A 23,896-nucleotide genomic window follows, 5' to 3' on the forward strand; every position below is an offset into this window, starting at 1 on the left:
GTAGTAAGCTGTACATCATGAAGAATAAAGAGAAAGGCAATTGTCAAGAGATATGGCTATGCACAGATGAAGTGGTTGAGCAATCTGAGTTTTTGTAGTATTGTGTGAATGGGTGGTGTCAATGCAAAAGGCATACAAAGTACCCCTCTCACATAATAAAACAATATGATTCCACTTTAACTGCCTCAGGAACACCTTAGGGAATGTACCCCTGAGGAGAAGTATTTAGAATTTTCACCGAAGAGTCTCAGTGCTTCACAAAACAATAAATCCCAGGTTTCTAAAGGCATACTGACTATAGTCATGATTTGATCCATACAACAGACTTGTGTGGCTCTTCTCCAACTCTGTCCCCATGCAAGATATGGGGAATGGAATGGGTTGAAATGTTGAAGCATGTATTAAATTTTTTATCTCTGTATGCTTGAAAACAGGGGTTATTTATAGAGAAACACTTTCAAAACTGGATTTTTAAATGCATTTAGTTATCTAGGGTATATCCACCTATGGATTCGTTCTAGGAATCCCAGAATTTGTACTGTAGTAAGGTACTTAGAATTCTGTGTAGATAGGCACAGTGGAGAATTCTAAGTCCTTCAACAAGCTATAACTCTCAGGATTCCATGAATTTATTTATTTATTTACACCATTTTTATCCCGCCCTTCTCACCCGAGGGGACTCAGGGCGGCTTACACCCATGGCAACAATATGACACACAGCTGCAATCATGCATACTCCTCAAGTGTCCTGATTTGCCCAAAACAGTCTGAATGCATCCTGATTCATCCCACTTTTATGTCTTACATGTTCATCTCCTCTTCATACATTCTCCCTTTGTCCTCTGTTTACTGCTAAAGCTTGTCCTAGCTCATAAATAAACTGTTGCCATTTTAACCATTCTCTGATGTTGCTTGGACACACGAGTCCTGGTTTTCATCTGTGAAATGTTGGAGAGTGTGATGATCATGCAATGGGATCAAGATGCACAGAACACCAAACCTAGGAAAAGACGGAAAATGCCAAACACATTTCTCTTTATCAGTGGTTCTCAACCTGTGGGTCCCCAGGTGTTTTGGCCTACAACTCCCATAAATCCCAGCCAGTTTACCAGCTGTTAGGATTTCAGGGAGTTGATGGCCAAAACATCTGGGGGCCCACAGGTTGAGACCCACGGCTCTATATTCCTGACGCAAAGTTGATTCCCCCCCCCCTTGCTGCCCTTTCATATCACCCAAAGTTTTATACGTCATTTTCTCTGACCCTTCTTTCAACTACAACACAGTGCAGAACATGCTGGTTTATAGACAATCATCTATTCATATTTCCCAAACATCTATTTCTCAAGCATCTATTCATATTCATCACATAGTGCAGCACCTGTAAAGTGTAACCTCAAATGATAGGCCCAGCCTGCTCTAACCTCATAGCATATAATATTACAACTTCTTCTGTAACACAGCCCAACAAAAAATCATGGTGTCTTTGTTTTCAGGCCTGGTCCTGGGTTTTGTGTGTGTGTGTGTGCTGATTCAGAAAATTGCATTGGATGGACTGCACCAGCTCTAGTTTCTTGGATATGATTGTCACAATTTTCTATGGGAAAGCAGATAAAGACTGGTATATGGCATATGTTCTGTATCTCAAAAACTAGAGTTGATAGGGGGAAACTAGTGCTATTTTTGGAATCAGCAGGACAAATATACTTAGAAACAGGTCTGAGGCACCAACATTTGTGTTTAATCATACAATTTCTGGGACTGAGAGTTTGTGATTCAACCAAGGTTACCCAGTAGATTTGCATAGCCAAGCAGGGAAGTGAACACTGGTCTGCCAAAATATAGTCCAATACTCACACCACTATACCACACTAACAAAGCAGAATGGCAAACAATGAAGTCAGGACTGTTTTCCAGTTTATTTGAATGCAGATAATTGCTATAAATATGTGCTATATTTGTTCTTAAAATCCATCAATATATAAATGGGTGCTTTCCTTACAAACAGCCTTAATCTATGACAAATCCTTAATGATGAATTTGAACCCAATGAATAACGATGCCCAAACAGGGATGTATATGTTTGTGCATCCTTTCTCTCCATTCTTTATACCCATATTCTCTTACTGAAATCTGCACTGGATTTATCCGGAATTCTTCTGATGTAGAATTCAGTTCCTGTTTGAAATAGAGGGACATTTTTACATTTTGTACATGTAAGCTACCACAACTAAGTTAAGATTTCATTCCTGACCCTAAAAGAAGCATTCTGTGCTTCAGATAATAATGGAGATCTGAGGCCCCAGCTACACTGCCATATAATCCAGTTTCTGATCCCAGATTATCTGCTTTTAGTTATATGACAGTGTAAACTCATATAATCCAGTTCAAAGCAGATAATCTAGGATTATATAGCAGCGTAGATCCAGCCTGACATTAGGAGACCAGCTCAAATTATATACCTTACCTTCTTCACTTAAGAAAAAACAAACAAAAAAACAGAAGAGACAAATAGCAAGGGAGAGTTTTTGTATATCCAGAGTGTGAGGAGTACTGTATGTAAAATAAAAAAGAAGCTTATACTGTTCTTCAAAGTTAAGAATGAATTCTGCTGTGCTTCTCCTTTCTGCCTCTTCTGTGGCCATATCCATTTCTGACATGCCAGGAACACAGGCTTGGAAGTTGAAGTCGGGGGCAGTAAAGTTATTTCCAGTGTGTCATTAGAAGTGGAAGACAAAGATTCTCCAAGAAATCAACTTCAGTATGTCATCAACAACAAGCCAAAGTGGGGACACCTAAAATTAAAGGTAGCACTGATTTGCAGTATTCCACCTTCTCTTTCTCCCCTGTCATCATGTGGTATTCTTTGTCTGCTATTAAAAAGGTGGACATATTTGAATTATTTCCAGTTCCTGTGGCGTGACCTAGTCATTAACACATAGTCCTGAAATACTTACTTATACTGACCTGTATTCCTGGGAAATATGGTGCTGTGAGGTGAGGAAATGAGGGAATGCAAGTGCTATTTTAGAGGAAGAAACTGGCAAAACCAATTGTGAATATTCCTTGCCTAAGTAAACCATATGAAATGTATGGGGTTACTATAAACTGAAGGTAGGACACACACAGTTAGACATGTCCCCTATTGGTTCAAGCATACACCACAAAATGGTTCAAAATTGTTCTGTCATATACACTTTGCCCCCGATCATTATCTCTCATAAGCATAAGTTGCTGGAAGCCTTTTGTAATTTTTTTTACAGTAGTCATGGTGACCACTGAACACCTTCCAGTTTTTCACAGATGAAAACCAGGATATATATAGCTAGGTAACATCAGTAAGTGGTCAAGATGACAAAAGGTTATAAATGAGGAATAACACATAAACCAGGAGCCCTTCCATGCAGCTATATAATACTATGGGAGACTAGCTACACAGTCCAGCCATATTAAAGCTGGTTCGGCAGGTCTGGACATGGGCAGTGCCTTCCTACCCTCCCTGCATGCCAATTCTACCTTTCCCTCCCAAAATGATGGAAAATTTTCCTTACTGTCACTTCCGGGTCTGCACTTCCTAAATCTGTGTCACTCAGAAGGTGAAACCGCTACATGAAACCACTGGGCGAGGTCATCTGGAGTTTTGTAGTTTGGTGCCATCTCTATGCAGATGACACTCAATTCTACTACTCCTTTCCACCGAATGCCAAGGAAGCCCCTTGGATCCTGGACCAGTGTTTGGCCGCTGTGATGGATTGGATGAGGACTAACAAGCTCTCATCCAATCCAGCTTAATCCTGACAAGACAGAGGTCCACCAGATCAGTTGTAAGGCCGATCGGGGCATAGGGTGGCAACCTGTGCTTGACGGGGTTGCACTCCCCCTGAGGGCGCAGGTCCGCAGTCTGGGGGTCCTCCTGGACTCAGCGCTGACACTTGATGCCCAGGTGTCGGCGGTGGCCGGGAGGGCTTTTGCACAGTTAAAGCTTGTGCGCCAGCTGCGACCGTACCTTGTGAAGTCTGACTTGACCATGGTGGTCCATGCCTTAGTTACCTCCAGACTGGATTACTGCAATGCACTCTACATGGGGATGCCTTTGAAGACGGTTCGGAAACTACAGTTGGTACAAAGATTTGCAGCCAGGGTGATAATGAGAGCAGGCTATAAGGAGCGGTCAACTCTCCCCTTTAAGCAGCTACACTGGCTTCCAATAAGTTTCTGGGCCCAATTCAAGGTGCAGGTTATTACCTATAAAGCCCTAAACAGTTCGACCTGCTTATCTCCGTGACCGCCTCCTCCCCTATGAACCCACACGGGCATTGAGATTTTCTGGGGAGGCCCTTCTTTCGCTCCTACCCCCATCCCAGGCAGGGTTGGTGGGGCCGAGGGAGAGGGCTTTCTCAGTGGTGGCCCCTCAGCTCTGGAATTCCCTCCCTAGGGAGATCAGGCTAGCACCCTCCCTGTCCATCTTTTGTAAGGACCTTAAAACATGGTTATTTCAATGCACTTTTGAATAACTAGTTCCAGTTAGATATTTAGTTGCCACAACTACTGCACTTTATCAATGATTCCTCCCTCGCTGATTTTAACTTTTAAATGAGATCCAATTGTCTTCCTTGATTCCCTCTTGTAGAGTCTGCATAATTTTTATCCTTACAGATTGTACACTATGCTGAGACTCTAATGTTTTAATGTTTTATGCTGGCTTATACTGTTTATACTGTTTTTTACTGTTTTATATTGGCTTAATTATGTTGTATTTTAATGTATGTTGATGCTGGGCTTGTCCCCATGTGAGCCACCCCGAGTCCCCTTTGGGGAGATGGGAGTGGGATATAAAAATAAAATTATTATTATTATTATTATTATTATTATTATTATTATTATTATTATTATTATTATTATGGAGCTTTGGGGCAATAAGCACTCTCCTCTCCTTCAAAGCTCCACCACAACCTGACCTATGCATATCCAGTATGTACAGACCCAGCAGTGACAGTAAGAACAATTCTCTGTCATTTTGGGGAGAGGATCAGGGTGCAGAGAGGGTAGAAAGGCACTGTCATCCTACCTCGCTGGGCTGCTTTGGGAACAGGATTGCACTGGAGATGCAATATGGGATTGCACATGGCAATCGTTTTGGCAGTCCCCACTGTCAGAACACTGGCAAATATCCAGATTTTCCTGGAAGATTTTAATATTTGCCAGTATGTTTTAAACCTGGGGTCAAACAAGATTAAACGTCTTAACCTGGATGTGTGTGTATTAGTTCAGATCTTCCTGAAAGATTTCAATCTTTGCAGGTGTTTTTGGGGTGAAACTGTATGAAATGGTTTAACCCAGGTTAAAGTGCATTAGCCTGTGTGTGCCATTTGGATGCACCAGGCTAATGTGTTTCCTGTACTGGATTTTATGGCAGTGTAAGTGCAGCCCACAAGAGGCTGCAGCAATTTAGCCTAAGCCTACAAAGACAACCTCTCCTTTCTTCTTTTCTTCTCTCTGCTGAACTGAGTGCAAGCTACTTTTGCAATTTTGACTCACTTTTGCAGCTGTTGAAGTAAGCGGAGGACAAATGGGAAAGGTGTGTGAGAGAAAAACTGGAACATTTTAAAAACCACTGAATAAATGACACAGCAAGATTATCAGGATCCTCTCTTGCTAAATCAGGATAGCTGGAGGGTCAGATGCTGGAAGTTTTCAGTTCAAATGTGATACTGAAATTTATTTTTGAGATCAATTGTGTACAAAATATTTTAAGTAAATCTATGAGTCATGGTTGGGAAAGAGGCACTTTATAGAATGTTTCACCATCTACATTATGTTCCTTTCCTTTCTCAGCCACCAACCTGTGCAGCAGTTGGGTTTTTCAAAGGGCCTATATTGTTAGCAACAAAAGCTTTTTTAAAAGTGTAGTTGATATCATGGGGACCTTTTTTTCAGGAATTGCTAGGGATAGAAGAAGTAACTCTGTAGTCACACGTATTGTGAAATGGGAGTTCTTCGCCCTCAAGTATTATTGCTATGAGAGCTTGACCAAGGAGGAAAGGCAAGGAGGAAGTGTCAGGTGAGAGGAGGAAGAGAAAGGGAGAAAGAAGTGGAAGGCTAAGGGGGAACCAAAATGATGAGAGGAAAGGGAAATGGGAGAAGGTGGATATATTTATGGGTGAATGAATGTGTGAGTGGATGTCTGAAAAATGAATGGATAGTCTATCTCCCTCCCACACCAATTCATCCCCATTTAACACTCTCCGCAAAAGTCCTTATACTTTGATGTCTAATTCTGTGGCTCTTTGAGTCTGCACTCTTTGCAGCTATACTAAAACATCTTAGCTGGCTTTTATATTGGTTAGCTAAAACACTAGACTATAATCTTTCTTTTATAATTAAGTAACCTGAGAAATCTGTTGGGAATCATAAATTTTGAGAACTCTTACATAAAACAGAGTATAAAGTGGATAGTCTTGCCATCAGAAGCCCATAAAAGTCAATGGCTTTATATGACACCTCTACAAATGGCATTATGTCATTGCATAATATTAGTAGGAAACCAAGATTTTTGTGCAAAACCATAAAATGTAATGAGTTTCACATAATCTACTCATATAAATGGAGAGCAAGGGAGACTTTTTAAAGTGGACTTCCAGCTTTTTGGCATCCTTAGAACATAATGAAATTTGGAAACTAGCTCAAAAATAATGAAACATTTCAGTGGCTACACCATGTGGTTGTTTCCTTTTAGTTGGTGGGAACATACATCTCAACTTTTTTAAACTGTTCAACTGGTGGTCTTAAGAGGGGAGGGAATAGCCAACGATCTGAAAATGGAAAATTCTAAGGGAGCCAAAATATTTTTTATTTTAGCTGAGCTAAGTAAGACACTATATGTTACTTGTTATATTTGCTGTAGTACCCAATAAATGAAGGTAGAATATCCTCATAGATTCTGTGGCAATTATTTTCAGTTCTTCTTATTTTCCTTCTTTTAAATGTGTAAACGTATAAACGGCCAGTCGGAAGAAACCCTGTCAAGTTGAGTGCTGAAATTTCATTAATTTAGTAAGAGGAAGGAAATTATCAGTGCAGTGAGGTGTGTTTATAGTTCTAAATACTTTAGTTTTCCATCAATTTGTATACATAAACAAATATGGCCATGATCCAATGAAGGAAGAAGGTGACAATGAATGGAATTTAGTTAGCTTTGAAAAGTGTTCCCATACACATTTAAGAAAATGGTTTTTTGTCCTGTAGTCATAAGGGTGTCAAAGCACATTTTTAAAAAAAATGAATATAAATTCCCAAGAGTATCTAACATCTCTTTGAGACTACAGCAAAAGCTTGAATTATTTAGAGATGTTTATATTAAGATTGAACCCAAACATAAGCTTGCATTGGACTATTGGTATTGTTATGAAGTGTATATTATGTGTTTGTGTCTTCAAAACTGTATCTGCAAAATCCATAATGACTAGCATGCCAGAAATGCTTGAAGCAAAGGTTTATGAAGGAATCAAAGCTGCCCAGACACTGATATCAATGATCACTAAAACAGTCCCAGACATTTACTCTGAAAGCTTGGCCTTGACTGGCAAGAAAAGTTAGCATGACAGCTCAAACTAAAGACCTCAAAGCATTTGATCTGCTCATATAATGCATGAGTGGGGAAAGCAGGGTGCACAAGGAGGGAAAGAGAGAGAGATCTAAGAGAGCAAGAAATGGAGAGTGAAAATCTTTTACTTAATTCTGCAAGTACTTAGCACTATGTAGTAATTAATGTACAAAAACAGTTCAAAGGGGTTCATTGCTGTTCATCATACATAGATATATTGTTCTTATACAGCCCTAAGTTGTGCCTAATATGGGGCAAGATGATTCATAAGGGGTTTACATTTATCTTCCTCTGTGTCTGAGAAAGTGCAACTTGCCCAAGGTTCAAATGTTATGCAGAACAGTTAACATAGTAGGCCATTTGGAAAAAAAATAGGAGATTATATAAATATCCCTGAAGAACAAAGATTTTGCGAGGAGCAAATGTGTTTTGAAAATGCTGCCACACTGAAGAATATCAGGTTTTTTAAAAAAGTTTTCAACTGCTCACATTGTCTATTTTGAGAATTTTATATTTACATAGGGAGCTGCTGCTGCTCAATTGCATAGTCGTTTCCGACTCTTCGGCTCCCTGTCGGCCGTCGCCGCCCCCAGTTCCTTCAAGGTCAAGCCAGTCACGTCAAGGATACCATCCATCCATCTCGCCCTTGGTCGTCCTCGCTTCCTTTTTCCTTCCATTTTCCCCAGCATCGTGATCTTTTCCAAACTTTCCTGTCTTCTCATGATGTAGCCAAAATACTTCAACTTTGCCTCGAATATCCTTCCCTCCAGTGAGCAGCTGGGCATTATTTCCAGGATGATGGACTGGTTGGATCTTCTTGCAGTCTCAGGATTTTCCTCCAGCACCAAAGTTCAAAAGTGTCTATCTTCCTTCGTTCAGCCTTCCTTATGGTCCAGCTCTCGCAACCATAAGTTACTATGGGAAATACCATTGCTTTCACTATGCGGACCTTCGTTGCCAGTGTGATGTCTCTGCTCTTCACTATTTTATCAAGATTGGCCATTGCTGTCCTCCCAAGAAGTAAACATCTTCTGATTTCCTGACTAAAGTCTGCATCTGCAGCTGCAAGGAGAGGCAGATGATGCATATAAAATGTTGTTGTTGTTGTTGGAACCATACTGAGGCAATATTGTCATGTTCCACTAAAAGAAAGCCTACACCGATGAAGAAGAGGGAGATGAGAACCTGAATAATGCAGAAGCACTTCACCCTCTTGAGAGTGACATAAATTAAAATGCAGATAGCAAGAGGTCAGGAAACCCCCGATGCGACATATGGAGCCAGGCTACTTAACTGCTGGCTATATATTAGATCAGCACAGACTGCTGCAGAACAATAGTGACCAATCATCTGTGATATCTATAGCTTCCTGGGTCTCTAACCTTTGGTGTCTACTTCTGGAGTAATCTTCCTGGCATTTTCGATCTTGACTTTGAACTCTACTGAAGACTGCTTTTCCCTCACTTAACCCTGGTATTGCCATACAATGTTTTGTCAGTCTGTGTACGCCTTGGGACTCATTTATTTTATTTTGAGGCAATTACATTACTTATTCTGCATGTAAAATGAGGGTTCTTTTTGAATTTGTAAATAGGCAGCAATCTAGGTAGCAATCTAGGTGTCTTTGATTAAAATGAAAGGGGGTTGCTTTCGCTTTTTATATCACATTCATATTGCTCAGGAAAGTTTGGCTTTGTGGTATTTGTCTGATGGGTGGTTGACAATGATGTCAAACAAGATCAATTTCTGGATGATGGTGAGAGAACATAGTATTTCGGACAGAGAGGCTGGTTGCGTGTAGAGGCCCTGTATCAATGCCAACTGTTTAAGACTTCTAATGGTTAGTGTTAAGACACCCTCTAGCTCCTATTATGATGGCATATAATTATCTTGAATCATGTCTTGGAATAAAACCAGATTCTAGCAAGCTAGCAAATGCACATTGAAACACCTGGGTATTGGCTATGAACATCAGGGTGTGCTACAATGGATCCATCTGCATCTCTTGGCATGTACCAGAGCTTTTTCTGTATCACTGGTTGGGAAGCAAGATCCAAAAAGAGACAAATTGCTGATGCTTGTATAAAAGGCATAAAGGGAAAGAAACTGTTTAGGAAGGCATGCCAGTATGTTAGGTAAACCTGTCTGTGTTTTCCCAACTGGTAATGGTTGGTAAATAAGTAATGGATAATTATCAGGTTAGTAAATATTTTCAGCAGAAGAACAATATTTGTAACCATTATTCAGTATGTTGTTTTTTTTTTCCAGAGAACTCAGTGAGCCAGTATAATGTCAGACTTCAGCAGAGTGAACCAGGGTCAAGTCTCCATTTAGAAAGGAGAATCTTCTTGGACTAAACAGTTGTTTTTTGAATGGTTTCTACAGGAGGATTAAAATGTGAATGACCATGTAGAAACCACATAGAAGAAAGTGTGTGACACAGCTATGATCAAATTTAAATAAGTCTTTTAAAGTCAATATAAAATAATGTCTTACATGTGTAATACTTTTGTAGTTGAAATTACAACTAGTACAGCGATCGGCAGCCAGGCTTCTAACTGGAGCGAATTACAGGGCACGTTCAACGCCTCTGTTTAAGGAGCTCCACTGGCTGCCGTTTACTTTCCGGGCCCAATTCAAGGTGCAGGTTATCACCTACAAAGCCCTAAACGGTTTGGGACCCACCTACCTTAGAGACCGCATCTCCCCCTACGAACCCGCACGTTCTCTTCGCTCATTGGGGGAGGCCCTCCTCTCGCTCCCACCACCCTCGCAGTCGCGGTTGGTGGGGACGAGAGAGAGGGCCTTCTCCGTCATGGCCCCCCGGCTTTGGAACTCGCTTCCTAGAGAGATCAGGCAGGCCCCCACCCTCCTCTCCTTCCGTAGGAGCTTAAAAACCTGGCTCTTTCAAAAGGCCTTTGATACTTAATCTGGTGTTGGACTGATCGATCTGCCCATTTTATAATAGCCCCATTCTTGAGGTGTTGCCAATGCTATATTGCACTTTGTCCATTTTAACTGTGAAATTACCTTCCCCATTTCGCCCCATTTCGGCACATGTTGCACGTTGCCTGGGTTCTATGAATTAGTCTCCAGTGTTAATATTGTATGTTTTATGTTGATTTTAACGATTGTTTTTACTGTAATTGATGTTTTTATTGGATAACTGTTTTATTGCTGTGTTTTGATATTTGATTGTTTTATCGGGCAAGGCCCCATGTAAGCCGCCCCGAGTCCCTTCGGGGAGATGGGGCGGGGTATAAAAATAAAGTTATTATTATTATTATTATTATTATTATTATTATTATTATTATTATTATTAGTATCTTAAGGAATGCCAGGTAACTTATGCATGCTAACACTGACTTTCTACAATAGAAATTGGCTTCCCTCAGATATCTAGTCATGAATGGAATATCAAATAGATGGGGAAAAACTCATTCCTGTTCTATTGTGTTTCTGTCACATCCATGAAGCCCCTGATAATGTAGCCAATGGCTGATTTGCAATATTTTGCTCCTAGAGATGGAATGGCAAATATGCCTCCTAAGTAAACCTAAAGTAGAGGAGGTTTTTTTTTGGGGGGGGGGGGGTATCAGACAGAAAATCCCACAAATGATTTTTCTGCTCCCATGATGTATAATATCAACAAAGCAAATAAGAAAAAGTCTGAGGGCACTTCCATGACATCTAAAATCTCTTGTTGGAGGAGGCTGCCAGAGTAGACTGTTGATAGGACAGGATCACATGGATTTCTACTTGCTACTTCTTCCTTAGGCTTTATTGCCCCAGTTAGCAGGTATGGAGGGAGGTGGTGACATAAGTCATTTACCATCCCTGGAACCTTGGTCATTTGTTTAAAGAGTGGAATGCTGAACATATGCAATGATGAACATCAATTTTGTGTATGTGAATGCACATGCATACACATTTTTGTTTCTAGCTACTTACTCCACAATGCTCCCCCCCCCCCCCAGACTGCATCAGCTTGGAGCACTCTGCATCCTGGAATGAATTTCACTCAAGATGATGTGGACATGAACCGCCTCTGGTATTTCCATACTAACATCCTGACTCCAGAAAGTCATGACAGCTTCCGATTTTATGTGACAGATGGGCAGAACAGCTCTCCACCAGGAAGTTTCTATATGTTCATTAAAAGTATGGAGAAAGGTAAGAAATGAGAATAGTTATGTGGGTTATTCGGTTGGGAAGCCAAACTGTTGTAGGGGGAATGCAGAGGAGGAAACTACCCACCTATATCTTTATGTGGCACTGATGTAGTTTTAAATGCATGGGTGGAGTATGTACTTCAGCAATCTCTAAAGGATGCAATCTCTTTCCAGTATTGTGATGAACATGCTAATTAGAATCCAATCCATTATGCGCATAACTAATTGCATAAGTTTACAAATCTGTTGACTATTATGACTTCAGTCCCCGGTGTGTGTTCGTGACTACTGACCAAAAGGAAGAGTTCAATTCCAAAACCGCCTTCCGTGAAAAGATCTAGGGTTATATCCCTATTGAGTTTCTCAAAGCTGTCAGGAATCTCACTAGTTCAAGGCTTAAAGACAAGTTATGAGATGTCCTTAGAAGATTTTACGGACCTTTTGCAGATGGGAGGAAGAGGGTGTTATGAACAAAATTGACTGCCTCATTTTTCTAAGCTGAAGTGGCAGGAGAGAAGATAAAAACTGACAAAATCAGAGGAGAGTAACTGTGTGAGGCCTGCTCCAAGTATTGTTGTTAAGTCCATTTGGAGATGAATAGAAATCACAGTGAGACACACGGGTGTCCCTGGAGTGTGAACTATTTCTAAATTTGTGCCAGGTGGCTGTAGTTTATTGAACATAGGTTTTTGTGAAATGGTGCTCCTGTCACAAAAAAGATTGGCATAAAAGAAGTGGAAGCGCCTAAATCTCTGGGGGTCTTCTTTGGCGAAAACCCTCTATTGAGTCCTCCTGTGACTTGTGCTCATAACTGCTGAGGAAAACAGGGATGCCATCTGTAAACTGTGATTCATAAACACACTGTCAATCTGCCACGTTACCCTGACATCATAAAATAACAAGAAGCAGTATTGTAATAAAGAGGGGAGGCTTGCAATCAACCAATTAAATGCATCTAATTTATTTTCTGTTGCAGCTGAGGCTTTATTTATTAGTAAACAGCTGCATTTATTACAGGGATTTAAAAATGAATCCAGGAGACTGCCAACTGGCACTTTTTGATAATCTATTAATCCTGAACAATCATCTGGATAGTCCATGTATTTTAGGAAAGGAAAAAAAACCATCCACATACACTATTTTATGTGCAAGTAAGTGTGTATGTGTTACAATGGTGTAGGTTGACTTGACCGCTAAAGATCTTGCACTCCTAGGAGGGCTCCTATGTGTTTTAAATACAGCTCACATTTGCACCATGAGAGTCTTTTGTAAAAATCCTTAGAAACATCATCTTTCAGGAGATATTCCCCCCCCCCCCCCGATGTAGAGCTATCGCTTTGGTTAGTTTGTGTAAAAGGTGTAATATGCACTACTCCAGGTCCAAATATTTTGGACCTGGAGTAGTGCATGTTACACCTTTGTACAGAGATGAAACATTGGAGTAGACATGATGCTTGGGTAGGGAGGGACTATCCTTCAGTCATATGTGAATTAGGGTGTACAAGGAAAATTATATATTCAAATATTTTTCTCATTGTTGTATAACAAGCCAAAAGCAGATATCATCTTTACATTCTTGTTTTCTTTGTTCTCATTTTTATTTGCAACCCCCTCCCCTCCCAAAAAAAACAGGAAAGCTTAAATTTTCTAACAAATGATCATACTAATTTGTATGAGTGTGTATTTACAAAAATTATAAATGAGCATTTACAATATGTGTGTATAATTGCATGACAAAATGACAGTCCCTTGTTCCAATTGATTCCCAACCAACAAAACTCCAGAAGGGTTTTTTTTTGGAGGGGGGGGGGGGGGTTGAATCTGATTAATTACATTTTTCTCCTTTTTACTTTCTGTATTTGAGAAGTAAGGAAATCTGTGAAAAAAAGGGGGGAGGGGGAAAGAGCAGGTTCATTATCCTTTACAGCTGGGATTACAAAGCTAATGCTAGGTCAAGAGCCTGGCTTGTTAAGCATTCCTTTTAGAGACTGGCAAGGATTCTTCAAGATAGGTGTGTCTGTGAATATCAGACAAATAATTTACAGATGTGCTTCAGACATTTTCATTTTAGCATTCAAAACATCTATTCATTTATCTATCATATTTATTCCATCTGATTGGATAATGTGCCACACAACCTAAAACATAGGAACACACACTTTTTTATCATGTCAGATGCAAACATGCTGCAAGTTGCTTCTGGTGTAAGAGAATCGGCCATCTACAGAGACGTTGTAAAGGGGATGGCCAGATGTGTTACCATCCTGCTTGGAGGCTTCTCTCATGTCCCCGCATGGGAAGCTAGAGCTGACAGACGGGAGCTCACTCCACCTCATGGATTCGAACCTCTAACCTTTAAGTCAGCAGTTCAGACGGCATACAGGTTTAACCCATTGAGCCACCGCGGCTCCTGGAAGACACACTAACACCCAGTCTTGCAATTCTACATCACTTGCGAATCTCAGATCTGGGTGATGCTGAGATTTGTTTACCTTCAGCTCTGTTGAGTCAGGAGAGCTGGTCATTCGAACTGAGTGTTCTTTCTAGAAGGGAAAGGTTAATAAAACCTTTGAACTTTTTCCTTTTGGTTAATGGGTGAACCAGGATGGCATGCTCTGGCTATTGCAGTCTTCCTAAGAGGCAAGCAGTGTAACTGTGTAACTGTCTGTCTCTCTATCTCTGATATAGATTTTCCCCATGACTAGGGGTCAAAGCAGTTCACAGTAGAAGTACATTCCTTATTAGCCAAGGTGGGCTAAGGTCATGTAAGCAAATCCTGGACCAGCTGAAACTCTGTTAAATATAGCACAGGGAGAGAGTTAGTAATTATTTTGTACTACACTTGCACTGGCCTAACTTGTGCCAAATTTGTGAGTATATCCCTGGTATGGAGGAAGTTCTTTCCCAGGTCAAGCTTTATTGCACTGTTTACTGTAGACACCCTGGTGCAACCCAGTAGAATGAAATAAACAAATAAAAGACTGGATGAAATAAGCATAAACTATTAACCCAATATTATGTGTCTTCTCTGGATACAAAGGAAATACCTATTCACCACCAGGCATTCCAGAACCCTTTAGATATCTATCTTTTAAGAATCCTAACTTAAGGTCTAAACTAGCCAGGAGCCTCAGTCACATATCCCTTTGTTTAATCTACAAAGAGGACGATGGGAAGGATCTTACTTGAACAAGAACTGTCAAATTTCAGTGGTGAACAACAATGTATCAGGCCATTGCCCCAAGCACTTTTCTCTCTACCTGTCTCAGACATTAGAAATGAGCCAGGAATTGAGAGAATTGCCTTGGGGAAAGAGAAAGAAATGGGGTAAGGCATGAGAGGTGGAGTTTCAGAACCACTCTCCACCTGCTCCTTCTCTTGTTAAACTACTTTATTTCACTATCTGCATTTTACAGGCATACATTACATGGGGAAAAATGAAACAAACTGATGTCCACCACTGTCTTATTTAATTTGGTCTTATTTTAGCCTATGAAGTCCAACCCCCTTTCTTATTTAAATTTGGCAACATGAGGTAAGTTTTTTGATGAGTTGGGTGCACACACTCCAACATTTCAGAGATGAAAGCCAGGGGACATGTGAGTAAGCAACATCAGAATGTGGTTAAGATGGTAAAAGTGACTAATGAGGAAGAAAGGTGGTAGAGGTTTGTTTTGCTTGAATCTCTAAGAAAGGTTGGGATTCCTTCTATCTCTCAGCTGAGTTAATTGAGTATAAACTACTTTTGCACTTGGACCTCTATTTGCAAAAATTGAAATCAACTGACAACAAAGGGAGGAATGGGGGTGGGGGAAGAGAGAATGGGACATGCCAACCTCTTCTGAAAAAGTAAGATGACTGAGGGTTAATTGTGATGCTCCCTACCTGGGACCCTTTAATGCCAAAACATCACACTCCAGGATTGCTTTCCCACTAGAGGCCTAAATGGCACTAACATTGTTGTTGTTCCAGCACCAAATGAATAATAGCAGTATTGATTCATCTGGGCCTCCAGGGATGAAATATTCTATAACTGGGCTGACACAGCAGAGAATGCCCTTCCTGCATACTTTCAGAGCACGTTGCCCTGACAGATGAGAAACAAAGGGGAGGAGTTCTCCAGCAGATTAGTTCTTGGACAGATATACATAGACAGACAGACAGACAGACAGACAGACATACAGAGAAGTGAGAGCCAGTGCAGTGGTTTAGGCCAGAGTTGGAGAATGTCTGGCCTGAGGGCCATATAAGGCCTCCAAAATCATTTGGTCTGCTGCTTGGTGTCCCACCCAAATGCTAACCAAGTACTGACTTGGGTCTGGTGACTTTCACAAGCTTAGCAAAAACTAAATCTTAAATGAAGATTAAGTAAATTGCAGTACACAGAAAAGATCTCAAGAGTTGACGATACAAACTTTGGATATGTTCCAAATCCAAAGTGCAGGATTTAAGCGGGTCTGTGACCATAATAAAGAAAGATTTGAGATTTGAAGGTGAAAGATTAGAAGAGTGATCAAAGCAAAATAATCAACACCCTTGACCACACAGCTATGGCTGCTGTGGGCAAGGGAGCACCTTCCTGGAAAAAGACTAGAGTTAAATTGTGTGAATACCGAGGCAGGTATCATGGGGAGGTTGGGGACAGATATTTTATAAGCCCTATCTTTCCTCCTCTAGCCTTCTTTCTGCTTTTTCAAGGTTGGATTGGCAGGAGTACTGCATCACTCCATTGGATCCTTGGCCATGATTTGCTTGGATCCTTTTTGCCTGTTTTGTTGTGGTTGCAGAGCTGGCATGGGGATAAAAATATATTATTGAATTGGCAGCTTTGCTGGAGATGGGAGGCAGGTTATTTTTGAACTAGACTTTTTCCTTCTTGCTCTCTCTCATTACAGTGGATAATAGGCCTTTGTCGCTCAGGCATTTACCCTACAATTTGGGCTGCTTCTGCCTGTGACAATTTTGGCATGCATTTCCCAAAAGGGCATAATGCAGGGGTGGGAACATCCAGCCCATAGGCCATATAGGGTCCACAAAATAATTCAGTCCAGCCCGGCATGGGAAAAGATGCCTGCCCCAGTCCACTCACTTGACCTAGCATTGCTTCTTTGAGCCACCATACTGACTCTCCTGAGGGCTGGTTGCCACTTACCATTCAGACCTCAGCCACTTCTAAGTTCCTCTCCATGCACAGATGTATTCTGCTTCTTCTGCTCTTGCTTTTGCTAGCTGAGCCAAGGCCACTAAGCATGTGCAGGCAGCGTCCTGTGTCACGTGGTCTTTGAAGTTTTCATTTGATTTTTAATATACAATTTTATAATTTATTATAGTAATATAATAATAACAATTTTATAATTATTTATTTGTAATAAAAGTTATTTTTAAATAAAATAAAATAAAATAAAGGTATGGCCTGCAAATGCCATACCCAAGTGGCCCTTAGCAGAAAAAACCATTCCACCATTCCTGGTTTAGGCATTGGATTACAACTCTGAAGACCAGAGTTCAAATCCTTGCTTGGCCAATAGTAATCCTTTGGATGACCTTGGGAAAGTCACAATGTCTCAGCCTCAGAGGAAAACAAAGACAAATGTTGCCAAGAATACTTCTTTGCCTTATGGTTGCCATAAGTCAGAAATGACTCAAAGGCACACAGCAACAGGTGTGATAAGACTGCAAGACAACTTTTGTTACAAGGATCCATCATCCTTTATTAGTGCATAATATAATGTTAAAGCATATTTAGGCCAAATGAAGGGTCACTGATCCTAGAGAAAGGAGGAGAGGAATAACTTGACACTATGACCCATTCTGGAACTCTCCACTATCATTATGTCTGCCAATTTCTGATGTACTTTGTTTGAGATGTTAAAAAGGGTCAGGGGACTGAGACAAATCCAGTTGCAGAAGAATCACCCTTGGCAAGGTTACAGCTTCAGATAACACCATCAGCTTAAAGTGTCATGCCATGCTTAGTGCATTTTGTCTGTCATTCCACATGGGACTATTAACATAATTGTTCTGTGTATACAAGTGGGTCACTTTCAGACAAAAACCATTTTAAAATAATTCATTATAAGAGTGAGAGTGTATGGTCATAATATGCCTATACCTATATATTGTGAGATAAATGGTCAGACACGTCTTTCTCCATGTGGAGGTGTATAGATACAGCCAGGCATGCCCACATGTGTAAATAATACACATATTGATTCAACGAAGAGTCTCCATTGAGAAATATCATTTACAAAGATATGGAAAAATGCAAAATGCTTGTGTATGGAGGAGGAAAGGGATCAGTTCAAAACACACTTCAATGCATCAGTAATTTTTAGTGGACACAGAAAGATTTTAAAAGCTGGCAGATACCAAAGGAATCCCCCTCCAGGCTGCTTTGACAAAAGTCTCTTTTGTTAATCCTTATGATATGCTTCACCACTGCATCTCTCAACCGTGGCTTTTCCCTCCCGTCTCCCCAGTGTCTAATGCTTTTCCACACATGGAGCTGCTTTTTGTTCATTTCCCCACCCCAGCCTGGTTTCCTCTATGGAACATTAAAGACATGGGTTCATACACTCACACACACTGACACCCTTTGATTTTCTACTCCCTGTGTGTGTTTTTATTTCTCTCTCTCTTTTGCTTCCTTTTTATTTTAGGTGACATTGTTCTATTCACCAAACCTGTAACTTTAACAGAGGGTGACAGGGTGACCTTGACGACAGATGTTCTTATGGCAACAGATGGCACTGGTAAACCAGAGAAGCTGCTGTATGCCATTTCTGTGCCACCTGTGCATGGTCAGATTGAGTACATCAATTATCCCGGCGTGCCCATTCCCCACTACAGCCAGTTGGATGTTGTGGCCCAGAAGGTCTGCTACATTCATGACAATAGCCACGAGGCTAGTAAGGATTCATTCAGGTGAGAAGGCCTACCCTTTTATATATATATTTCTCTTCCCCACCCCATACTTTAAATATGAAAAAAAATGTTCAGAAAACTAAGTGTTAATACAGCTTCGGTATAGCATTCAGTGAACAGTGATTGCAATGTTGAGATGGCTGGCATGAAAATGCAAAAGAAATAAAATATCCCATCATCAAGTCCAGTCATTGGTTGACAGTAATTTTTCAGGCTTTTCAGCCAGAAACTGTGAGAGAGGAGCATATTTCGTATGGCAATATATTTTAATGATTTTCTAATTAATTAGTATATCAAGGGAGAGCTATTTATACATTGCCGTATAAGCCTGCCTTCTCCCCCTTTCTCAGGCACACTTTCAACTTATTTGGTGGCAGAGGAGGTACATTGCTAATTCAGTTACTGTTATTCTCCATCTGAAACTGTAGTTGCTCTCTGGGGTAGTTTTTTCCAGTCAGCAGGAGAGAAAAAAATCCACAATATTGTCTGAAATCATTGGTAGAAGTTAATCCAGATGGTGGTGTCATTTCTAAAGAAAAGCATATGTTGGTTATTATGGTACTTAAATGTAATGGTTTTATATACCTCAAGTGAGCAGAAAGGGAGGGGGGGAATATAGAAGAATTTTCTCTTGCTCTCTCTCTATGTCTCTCCCAAGTACAACAGAAAATAGATTTCATCTCTTTTGACTGAATTTCCGACCAGATGTGGCAATTGTAATGGATTAAAAACCTATTAATGCCAACTTCCCTGTAAGAAAGAAGGGCCCATATTGCTTAAATTAGTAAGAGGATATGGACTTAATTTATTACTCACTTGAATATTATTGCATTCTAGGTATTTTGCACATACACAGGAGCTATGTATATCCTGTTTGTAACTATCAATATCAAGACCCTGGCACTAAATTTTGATTGCTTAGGAGGAGCATGATGAAGGGCAAAGATGCAGGGAGATGGCTAGGGTGTACAACTCTTTCATTGCTTTGCTAAGAACAGCACTGAAGCCCTGTAGGTGGGAAAGTTTTTTTTAGGGTGGTTCAGGAAATGACAGACAGAAAATAGCCCCCCCCCCCCATTATTTTGCCCTTTCAATCATCACCTTCTGAAACTTTCCTAAAAATAAAAAAATGATGCTGTACCCTTCGTTTTTTCCTTCCATTTTCAAACTCAGTTATTTATACTTCCTTTGCCACCAAATAGACACTCAAGCTAATTTTATTCTTGCAATGATTAAGTGTGTATACTTTCCTAAGAAATGGGTTAAATTAACAAGACGAAGAAGGAATCAGTAAATCATGCAAAAACTGCCTCTTTCTAAGTGAGGTTAAGACCATAGTTAAATAAATCACAGACCTTAAATCTTTATCTATTTTTGTTTGGCATGCGGAAAATATTTTCTTCATTCAAGAGGATGCTATCTAGTCTTGACTAATTAGGGGTAGAAAAGAATTTGGTTGGATCTGTGTTTCTTTTCAGTTATCCTCTTCACATCTCTTGAGACTAATTTCTTTGGAAATATGCATATTTGTGAATTTTTCAATGTATTTTGGAGAAATTAAATACTTACAAGTATATTATCTTTGGTGAGAAACTGTGATGAAAAATGTGTGGTTCAGAAAGATGTGTGGTCCTGACTTGTATGATAAGTTATTCCATTCCATTCTCTAACCCTCTCTCCTCTCCTCTCGTTTCATGTCTATATTTCACTTCCTTTCTTGCTGATCAATCTATTACTTTCTCTTCCTTAAGACTTCAATTTTTCTCTTTGCACAATAGGAGCAGCAAAAAAACAAACAAACAAAAAAAAGCAAAATGCAGCCATTGATAGTTCTTCCATCAGTGAGAGAAAATTAACAGGATCCTGATTGCTGCTCCTTCCGTTATTCAACTCGAATTCTTTGCCCACTTGCTTAAAATTACAAAATCATAAAATTGGAAGGCACCATACCAGGGGCATCCAGTCCAACTCCCCACCATGCATGAATTCGAAGTCAAAGCTATCCAACCTCTATCTAAAAACCTCCATAGGAGACTCCAGCCCCATCTACACTGCCATATAATCCAGTTTAAAAATCCAGATTATCTGCTTTGAACTGGATTATATAGCAGTGTAAACTCATAAAATCCAGTTCAAATCAGATAATCTGGATTCAGAAACTGGATTAGGTGGCAGTATGGATTCATCCTCCATCACACTCTGAAGCACTATATTCGACCGTTAAATAGATCATACCATTAAGAAGTTTTTCCTAATGTTTTGGTGGAATATCTTTTCATGTACTTTGAATTCATTGCTGTGTCTTAGAACCTCATCACATGGATGTTTTCCCCGTTTTTTGTTCCATTTTTGCACACTGGCAAAACAGTCCCATGGAGGCCATCCCGTGATGCATGGCTGCCATTGAGAATATGGCTTTCCAGTGTGCTACAAGGGAGAGAAGACTAAGGTCTCAGGAGTTGGGTGTTACCTGATTCCAGAAAGTAGGGAGAAGTGAGTCAAGGTGGGGAAAAGATCAGAAAAGTTTGTGGTATGGCTGGCCACCCCCGAGGATGGATCTGGCCAAAAGAGAATTGGGTAAGACTATTTCCCCACTTTCCCAATGCTTTCTCTCATTTCCCTCATGCCCGTCTGATGAAATCCTTAGTATCTGAAACATCAGAAAATATATTTGCTGCCTCTTCAATATGACATCCTTTCAGATATTTAAACATGGTTATAATATTACCTGTTAACCCTCTCTTATCCAGGCTAAACATTCCTAGCTCCCTTTGCTGCTTCTCATAGGACATTGTTTCTATATCTTTCATTATTTTGGTCGTCCTTCTCTGGACATATTTCACCTAGTCAATATCCTTGAATTCTGCTGCCCAGAACTGTCCAGCAATATTCCAGAGGAGTTCTAGTTAAAGAGGAATATCCCTCGATGGAAACCACACTCCTATTAAGGCTGCCAAGAACCACGTTGGCTTTTTTAGCTGCTGTGCCAGACACGAGGTAGTTAGTGAAAGCTGAGACAGGATCAAAGGAGATAAGCTGACTCAGTGCCAACAGTAACATCTTTCTCCCGTTCTCTAGGTTGCTGAAGTTCATTTTGGATAACTGGATACAAGTCATTTATTTCTTTAGTAGAGAACATGTCCCTATGTAATCATAGACCTAAGACTCATGCGAAAAGGGAAGTTTACAAATGTGAAATGCCAAACTTGTATCTAATGAACAATGGCTTCAAACTACAGGAAAGGAGATTCCACCTGAACATCAGGAAGAACTTCCTCACTGTGAAAGCTGTTTGGCAGTGGAACTCTCTCCCCCGGACTGTGGTGGAGGCTCCTTCTTTGGAGGCTTTTAAACAGAGGCTGGATGGCCATCTGTCAGGGGTGCTTTGAATGCGATTTCCTGCTTCTTGGCAGGGGGTTGGACTGGATGGCCCATGAGGTCTCTTCCAACTCTACTATTCTATGATTCTAATAAAATTACTGAGTAAAAAGCAAAGACCAATGGTACACACATGAATGTAAAAGGGTACATTTAATTTATGGGATCCCATGGTATATTTCTGGTTTGCCCACCATGCTGCATGTTTTAGTTGTATTCCACTTGGTTTACTGTAATGATCTGTATGTGAGGTTGCCTTTGAAATTTTTTCAAAAGCTTCAGTTAATCAAAGCGCTGCAGCCATTTTGTTCACTGGGGCTGGTTACATAGAGTTCCAAAATTCTCGTGTTGCAATATCAGAAATAGTTCAATTTCCAAGAGCAGGAAATGAGCTATAAAACCTGATATGACTTGTTTTAGTTTATCTGAAGAACTGATTCTCCTGCATGGATCTGCAAAGCTTTTATATCTTTGAGAGAACACTTCCTTTTGGGACCATATCACAAAGACCAGATGAAGCATCCCACTTCACCAAAAAAAAGGAGGGGCAGCAGAGCAAATCCATCACCTCATGCATAGCTCCCTCTGGGTGACACTTCCCCCATTACACATGGTGAGTATCACCCAAGGGCTGAGTATTCATGCTGGCTCCATCGGAGCCAGCATGAATACCTTGGTAGGGCCTTGGCAGGTCCTTGGTCAGACCACACCTGGAATACTGTGACCATTTAGGGCACCACAATTTAAGAGATATGTTGACAAGCTGGGATGTGTCCAGAGGAGGGCAACTGAAATGATCAAGGGTCTGGAGAATGGAGCATGTATAGTCTTCAGAAGAGAAGGCTGAGAGGAGACATGATAGCCATGTATAAATATGTGAGAGGAAGTCATAGGGAGGAGGGAGTAAGTTTGTTTTCTGATGCCCTGGAGACTAAGACACGGAACAATGGCTTCAAACCACAAGAAAGGAGATTCCACCTGTACATCAGGAAAAACTTCCTAACTGTGAGAGCTGTTCAGCAGTGGAGCTCTCTGCACCAGAGTGTGGTGGAGGCTCCTTCTTTGGAGGCTTTTGAACAGAGGCTGGGTGGCCATCTGTTGGGGGTGCTTTGAATACGATTTTCCTGCTTCTTAGCAGGGGATTGGACTGGATGGGCCACAATGTCTCTTCCAATTCTATGATTCTATGACATCATGGGATTTGAAGCCTGGCCATCCATTGCTAGACTGCTAGGAAAGCATCCTATGGATCCTTAAAAAACTCCGTCTGTTGAGGTTGCATGTCCCATCTATCCTCAAACTCATCTAATTAGCATATAAAAGTATGGTTGACTATTCCCTAAGCTCTGGAACTCCCTGTGTAGTTAAGGTAACTTGTTTTCCTCCTTGAAGTCTTTTTTGTAAAACTTTTTATTCAGGGATGTCTTTGGCAGTTGGCCATGTTTGTTGTGGAAGATGTTTTCAAATGAAGACATGCTTTATTTTGCTTTTACTGATGTATTTTAAAATTGTTCATAAATTATTCATTTTGTATATTCGTACTATTTTACTGAGGTCCATTTATGAAAGAAAAGTGACATATACATCACCAAGTAAATAATTAAAATTTAGCTCTTTCTGTGGCAAAGGAACCATTCTAGAATTGACAAGATACCATGGAAACCATTTTGTTTTAGAATTCAGATCTCTTTCTCTCTCAATCTCTCTCTTGTTCTCTCTCCTTCTCAACTCAAATTTCATTTTCCTAACAGAGTTGGGTAATCCTGCATATATCTTAATCTTAATGAGACATGCATTATTTCTAGGCCTGTGGTTCTCAACC

General features: G+C 40.4%; 1 protein-coding gene across 14 annotated transcripts in view; it reads left to right on the plus strand.

Annotated features, from left to right (window-relative positions):
• LOC100561497 (FRAS1-related extracellular matrix protein 1) overlaps positions 1-23,896 on the plus strand; it is a 318,227-nt gene that overhangs the window by 234,757 nt on the left and 59,574 nt on the right. For 10 of the 14 annotated variants that reach the window (XR_001730232.2, XR_001730231.2, XM_062979566.1 and 7 more), the window contains 3 exons: positions 2,663-2,804; positions 11,578-11,773; positions 18,432-18,696. Coding sequence is in view for 12 of the 14 variants with exons in the window: in XM_062979566.1 (XP_062835636.1) it covers positions 2,663-2,804; positions 11,578-11,773; positions 18,432-18,696 (603 nt within the window). In the remaining 2 variants the exon portion in view is untranslated. Of the gene's footprint in view, positions 1-2,662; positions 2,805-8,122; positions 10,887-11,577; positions 11,774-18,431; positions 18,697-23,896 lie in introns of those variants that run through there. The other 4 variants (XM_062979572.1, XM_008109361.3, XM_062979573.1 and 1 more) reach the window with 3 other exon arrangements.

This window comes from Anolis carolinensis, chromosome 4 (assembly GCF_035594765.1).
Source record: "Anolis carolinensis isolate JA03-04 chromosome 4, rAnoCar3.1.pri, whole genome shotgun sequence".
In the NCBI taxonomy this organism is placed as follows: domain Eukaryota; kingdom Metazoa; phylum Chordata; class Lepidosauria; order Squamata; family Dactyloidae; genus Anolis; species Anolis carolinensis.